General features: G+C 35.1%; 1 protein-coding gene and 1 pseudogene across 2 annotated transcripts; one reads left to right on the top strand and one right to left on the bottom strand.

The window, feature by feature from the left end:
• The first annotated feature begins 330 nt into the window (after positions 1-330).
• LOC143592249 (M phase phosphoprotein 10-like) lies at positions 331-4,906 on the top strand. Its single transcript, XM_077072203.1, has 12 exons — positions 331-1,008; positions 1,101-1,156; positions 2,409-2,586; positions 2,709-2,822; positions 2,916-3,122; positions 3,211-3,252; positions 3,363-3,431; positions 3,529-3,600; positions 3,685-3,738; positions 3,844-3,985; positions 4,251-4,310; positions 4,688-4,906. Exons 1-12 carry the CDS (start codon positions 367-369, stop codon positions 4,702-4,704), a joined length of 1,653 nt encoding a protein of 550 aa, XP_076928318.1. The 5' UTR covers positions 331-366; the 3' UTR covers positions 4,705-4,906.
• Positions 4,907-5,499: 593 nt separating this feature from the next.
• Positions 5,500-6,328, bottom strand: LOC143592257 (glutaredoxin-C1 pseudogene; annotated as a pseudogene). The gene is made up of 3 exons (XR_013145883.1): positions 6,226-6,328; positions 5,784-5,882; positions 5,500-5,698 (listed from the first exon to the last, which is right to left on the bottom strand). The product of XR_013145883.1 is annotated as a glutaredoxin-C1 pseudogene (transcript).
• Positions 6,329-6,697: the final 369 nt, after the last annotated feature.

Genomic DNA, 6,697 nt, shown 5'->3' with positions numbered 1-6,697 from the left:
CATCTACAAAACTTCTAGTATTGACGATTTATTACTTATTTCACCGTTTCATCATTGTATTTGAAGTTATGTATCTTCACTAATTGGGTTATTCGAGTCACCCGAAATCCAATTTTTTTCCCCAAAAATGAACCTGAAATCTGATCCTATTAACAATTTGGGTTCCCGATTAATGCTTTTGACCCTATTTAACTCACCCCTAATTAGCTTGTTCAGGTTTGAGTCAGGTCAAACACTTTTTTTTTTTTTAAAAAACCGGTCATATATCCCCAATCCCCTTTGTGTACTAAAACCCTAACACCTGGTCAAAACCCCTCTTTTGCATTGCGTTGCTTCAATCAACTAACCACCACCGGCCGATTAGCTATGGCGGCGACACCTTCCGCCGGAGTAGAAGCACTTCACCGGCTGAAACAAACGGAGCCGACGATGTACCTAACGCCATTGTCCGACATCGCTTCCATCGCTCGTACTGCTTCCGAACACCTATTCGCTTTACTCAAACCCTACACTCCTAAGTCACCGTTCGAACGTCTCCTAGTGGACGATAAGTTCGACGCCGAGCAGATTTGGCAGCAGATGGACCTTCAATCTCAGCCGTTGATCTCCGCCTTACGCCGTCAGGTTAATAAGTTTGAGAAGGATCCCAAGGAGGTTAGAAATATGTTTAATAATGATGAGAATGAGAAGGAGATAGTTTTAGAGGAAGAGAGTGAAGAATATGATGATATGGAAGAAGAAGAAGAAGAAGAAGAAGAAGAAGAAGAAGAAGATGATGACGTGGATGATGAGGATGATGAGATTGAAGATGGAAAGAAGGGAGAAGTTAAAGAGAGAAAGAGAAGTGGAATTGAGGATGAGTTTTTGGATTTGAAAGAGATGGAGTTGATGCATGATGATGAGGATGGAGATTTCGGAGCTAATAAGAAGAATAAAGCAGCGAAGAAAGCCGTTAGAAAGTACGATGAAGACGATGATGAAGAAGATGAAGATGAAGATGATGATGAGGTAGAATGATTTAAACTTAATTTAAGTTAGTCTGTAATTAACAAGTTGTGTTAATGTATATTGACTAATATTGTTTATTTGTGTTACTGCAGCTTGGAATTCTGGATATGGCAGGGGTTGAAGATAATTCAGAGTCTGAAGAGATCTAGTAATCTTTTCTATTCATTAAAGTCTCTTTATTTTTTGACAAGCAAAAATGAACTTATACATAAATAAAACAAGACCAGTTTTCACAACTCAGCCAGGAGCTGAAACGAACCAACATATACTACATCAGAGAACATGATAGTAGTTAGCTTTATACAAACTTTAAGCATGAATCTACTGCCATCACCTATCTGAGTTAGCATTTGTGTATGAAACATGCGCCATCAATAAACAATCCTTTTTCTTAGCATTGGCATACTGTACCGTTTATTTCAATCATCTTGAAAACTTCCAAGCTAAGGTGTTAAGTTGCAGCCTCTTTTCTTATTCCATTAGATATCAGCCCTACCTCCATCTTGAATGTTCTTTTCCACCTTCTGTCCCTTATTTTGAATTTATTCATTATGTTGTATGGATGGTTCTGTCACCATTCACTCCACAAACGCAAGGTTCCTTTGACTCAACCGGCGACATTTCGTGCTTATATGTGTTTGAGAGCCTCCTATATTGATCATGCAATCTGTCTTGTCCTGCTGATGCGTCCATCTTGAACGGTCTTCTCCAACTTGTTCACACCTAATCTTGTGTTATTTCTGTATTTCAAACCTGTGTAGCTGATAGAGTCTAGAATCTGGACTCAAACAAACGATTCAGTTACTTGAACATAATAACCCGATTCGAGATGGGTGGTCTCCGATTTACCCGATTTGAGATGGGAAGTCTCCGATACAAGGTTAAAGAAAACCTAATATTTAGATAGTAATAATAAACATTGACCATCTTAAAGATATGACTCTAGGCCTATTTATTTTAAATGAGTGTTGAAACTTCTCCATTACTTTAGCATTTGACTTCTTAAATTAAGCCTTTGACTTTGACTCTCCTTTGAATACTCTTTAAGTTAAATGATAGGCGGGAAACTAAATATATTCTTTAATTGACTTGTCCCGTTTGGCATTTTGGGTATTAACCCGAACCAGGTTTCTATCAGTAGCATGCTCGAATATTTAAAGTTTTAAACACATCATGCTACCCAGGAACCCCTAAAACACGCGAAACGTACACACACTCCCACTCACTTGTTTCCAGTGAAGTGCCCACCAATACTCACACTCACCAAATTTAAGTCTCCTAAATGATGATAAATCTACATGTTTTTGTTCTACCAACTCCTGTTTGTTTATGCATTCCAGGTTGTTCTTTGCGTCAAGTGCTAACATTGAGTTCTGAATATTGTTGTTTTCTTTTGGCAGTTACCATGACTTTTTTACATCCGGTAAGAAAAATGACCAAGACAAGAAACCTAAAGGGAAAAAGGAAGTTGAAGATATGAACATGAGTTATGAAAAAGAATATGAGGATTCAGATACAGGCGAAGAAGACGGTGATGAAGAAGAAGAAGATGACGATGACGTGGCATCTGATGAGGAGGTATTATATATATATATATATATATATATATATATATATGTAACACATTTTACCACTCTATTGTTTTACTTTTAGATACTGGAATGATTTGAGTAATGTAAATTTGTTATTCACTTTTATAGCCAAAGAAAGAAAATCTTTCTACATACGAGAAGCAGCTTTTAGAACAACGTGCCAAAATAGAGCAAGTGGAGAAGCAAAGTTTAGAAGCAAAGGAATGGACTATGCGGGGAGAGGTACATAATTTTAATTTTAATTATTATTTATGTAATTTTGGGACATGTAGTTTTTATTAGCAATTTGTTTGTTTACTTGGTGTATTGTGACAGGTAACTGCTACTAAAAGACCTAAAAATAGTGCGTTAGAAGTTGATTTGGATTGGGAACGGAATGCAAAGCCGCCACCTGTCATCACAGAGGAGGTTTCTCAGTCGATTGAAGAACTAATTATGAAACGTATAGCCGAGGGGCACTTTGATGATGTACAAAAAGTTAATAGGTTACCTTCTAAAGCACCAAGGGAAATGAAGGAACTGGTAAAACATCAGACTTCTAATTAGTTATGCTATATGTTGGTTTTATGTATGTTTGTGAGGATATAATTCTTGAATGTTAACTTTGCAGGATGAAAATCAGAGTAAGAAGGGCCTTGGTGAACTATATGCGGTTAGTATCGTCTGCTTTAAGCTGTCTTTTGGCTGCTTTGTTTAATACTCATGCCCTATTTATATATTACATAGATATTAAGTTTTGTTTTACTTGTTATCTTTATGCAGGATGAGTATGCTCAAAAAACTGGACTGGTTTCACAAGCGTTGTCTTTCTCTGATGAGCAAAAGAAGGAGGTGCATCTTTTTATTATACTATGAGTAGTTACTGCTCTATTTTTATTTATATAATTTTACCTTAAATCTATATGGATATTTCATTGTATGTTGTTAGGCGAGTCTTCTTTTCAAGAAACTATGCTTAAAGTTGGACGCACTCTCACATTTCCACTTCACTCCAAAACCAGTATGAATCCATTATCCGTGCATCTTTGTTTTTTGCCCCCCTTAAGTTTTAATACTAACACATAAATGAAATATTTGTAAATAGGTGATTGAAGACATGTCTATTCAAACAAATGTACCTGCTCTAGCAATGGAAGAGGTATTCATTTCTTTGCATTTTAATTACTTTGTCATGCTTAATCTATGCTCTTCATATTTTGTTTTGGTTAAAATATTAAGTATATGATGTTTTTAATGGATGTAGATTGCCCCACTGGCGGTGTCAGATGCTGCCATGCTGGCACCTGAAGAGGTATTTTCTGGTAAAGGTGACATTAAGGAAGAATCAGAGTTAACACAGGCAGATAGAAAGAGAAGGAGAGCTAGCATTAAAAGGAAATTTAAAGGTAGCCCTATTTATATAAATATGTGACAAGTTCAACCGGTGCATGTGAAAATCAGTTGATTTGCTTTATTATAACTAGAAAAACTTGGCTAAATGGATTACAGGTTGAATGTAGTCCATACCATAGTCAAGTGTTTATAACCTCCCAAAATCCTTCTACTAAACACAAGCTAGATCAATATTTTAATGATGTTTGTTTTAAACTTTTAATCATGTTTAATATGTTAAATGACTATCTCATTGTTTGATATGAATGATGATGACAGCTGAGAACGCGAAGAAGACGGCAAAGAAGCCACGAGAAAACACGCAAACAGCCATTGATGGTGAGGACCTTACTTTTCTTATAAAGTTACATATGTTAATATATATGATATATCATAATTTCATAGCACCTTGTCAAAAAAGTCTTCAATAATATTTTTCATTACATAGCAAATAAAATGAAATTAGCTTACTGGTTATAAAAATACATTTCACTGAATAATGGACATGGTACGGAGCAAATAATGTGAATCAATTCGACTCATAAAGTTCTCCTGGTTTATAGACTTTACTCTAGTAAGTAACCGATTTTGTTTTGTTTAGTAAAACGATAGTTTAGTATTATCAAATTTGGAAGGACATATATGAAACTGACCTGAAACATCAACTCTGTGTTGCCTGGATATTTATTAACTAGTTTTGTTTCTATAATACACAGGAAAGGAAGAATCCTAATTTCAGGCTCATGTTTGTTTGAGAATTGACATGATGGTTTTGATTCTGTGCGTGTGGGGGAAGATGCAGTGCTCAGGAGACTAAACAGTTTTGTTATAAGTGTTATTTTACAATAGCCATTAGTCAGTTGGAGAAGTTTTGTTTTAAATGTTACTATAGATGTAAAATAGATGATATGTGATTTGGGTATTGATTTTGAAGATGAGAAACTGTTTTTGAATTTGATTCTGTTTTCTAAGTAGTTAGTTCAATTTAATGTGACAGATTTATTTTATCTGGTTGCAATCTTTAGATTACACGTAATTCTTAAAACTAAAATGCAGAAATCAATAAAGAAACAAAGTTGTATGAAAAGATGTAAAAGATTGGCAACAAAGTGTTTTGAGCCAACTCAGGCTATTGATGGTTTGTAATATGATGGCTTAAGTGTAGACATGTCATAACCTATAAAATTTAAAGTTTGTTAAAGTTTTATATTTGTTTATTCTATTCAAAGTGCCTTTTAACACGATGGTATTTTGGTGTGTTATAAGGTTTAAAACGCTCTCTTTCCCTCTCTTGGGAGACTAAAAGTTCGAGTCCCATTGTAGGCGACTAGGCGTTGGTTATTACTTATTATTGGGAACAATCAAATTACGTTGTGGTTCTAAGAATATGTTAATGGGTGAAAGCGACTCGTGAATAAACATAGTGAAAATGACATGTGAATAAACATAGTGAAAATGACATGTAAATAAACAAAGACCAACTTGTGATGTGATGTAATAGAGAGAATAACACATATCATATTTAAAAATCTATCATTTTATCATAAGATCAACAGTCAACACACACTAAACAAAACATTCATACACAATCACAACCACTTCATCACATTATTACACACCAATCTTCCACATTTATATGCTTGAAATCTGAGCAGACTTGCTGGCAACTGCACCTGCTTCGGTCAGCAACGGCACCAGCTTCCCGGCTCGATGCTTCTCCATACAAGCTGCAAACAAACACCACATCATAAACTTAATCCACCATTAACAAAAACTCGAAAACGGACATGAAACGGTTAGAAAAAGACTCACCATCTGAGCCACCAATATGCTTCCCACCAATGAGCACATTAGGAACAGTACTCTGACCAGTCCACTCCTTTAGAGCAGATTGAATTTCACCACCATCACCTTCAAAATCCATAAATAATATTAGTCCCATTACTAAAAGCTTTCAGGTAAGTGGTAACTGGTAACATTATTATTGTTAATGTGTAAAGATGATAATATAAACCTTAAGCAAGATCAATACAATATTATTATTCTTTTTTGTTACTTTGTTTATTTCGAAAGGATCCAATTACAATACTGTGACAAATAATTGGGCAACAAGCTGTGCCACCATCATTTGAATGGCGGAACCGATCCTATTGAAAAGTAGGAGTGCTATAAGCCTATAACTAACTAACTAACTAACATAACTAACATAACTATATGGATCATGGATCAATTAATGAAAGAATTGAGAACTTACTTTCTTCATCCAATTCAATAACCTTGTATGTCACGTTAAGCTCCGAGAACAGTTTCTTCACGCCCTTGCAATATCCGCACCAGGTTTTGCTGCAAAAATCAAGTCAAATTTCTTAATTCCTGATCGGAGAGGTTAGCGATGATGAACACAGCATCATTCAGCAAGATAAAACGATCGTGTTGATGAATAATATCAAAACTAAGCGATTAGGTCTAAGCTAGCAGCATAATTAAGCAATCAGGTTCAATCTAGCAGCAAAATTATGCAACTAGATTCAAACTAGTAGCAAAATCAAGCAGTTAGGTTCAAATTAGTAGCAAAATCTAGCAATTATATTCAATTTAGCAGCAAAGTTAAGCAACTAGATTCATATTAGTAGCAAAATCAAGCAATTAAGTTCAAATTAGTAGCAAAATGAAGCAATTAGGTTCAATTTAGGAGCAAAACTAAGCAATTAGGTTCAAATTAGTAG

This window comes from Bidens hawaiensis, unplaced genomic scaffold, assembly GCF_021521415.1.
Source record: "Bidens hawaiensis isolate Kalapana, Puna unplaced genomic scaffold, B.hawaiensis_p1.1 tig00040638_1, whole genome shotgun sequence".
Classification (NCBI taxonomy): Eukaryota; Viridiplantae; Streptophyta; class Magnoliopsida; order Asterales; family Asteraceae; genus Bidens; species Bidens hawaiensis.
The sequence above is the reverse complement of the archived record's forward strand: the minus strand, read 5'-3'. Positions and strand labels throughout refer to the sequence as shown.

What these genes read in the sequence shown, in the direction of transcription:
- LOC143592249 (XM_077072203.1), top strand. Translation starts at nt 367, where the DNA reads ATGGCGGCGACACCTTCCGCCGGAGTAGAAGCACTTCACCGGCTGAAA. An exon ending in AAGATGAAGATGATGATGAG is followed by an intron (nt 1,009 to 1,100) that starts GTAGAATGATTT and finishes GTGTTACTGCAG; the next exon opens with CTTGGAATTCTGGATATGGC. An exon ending in TCAGAGTCTGAAGAGATCTA is followed by an intron (nt 1,157 to 2,408) that starts GTAATCTTTTCT and finishes TTCTTTTGGCAG; the next exon opens with TTACCATGACTTTTTTACAT.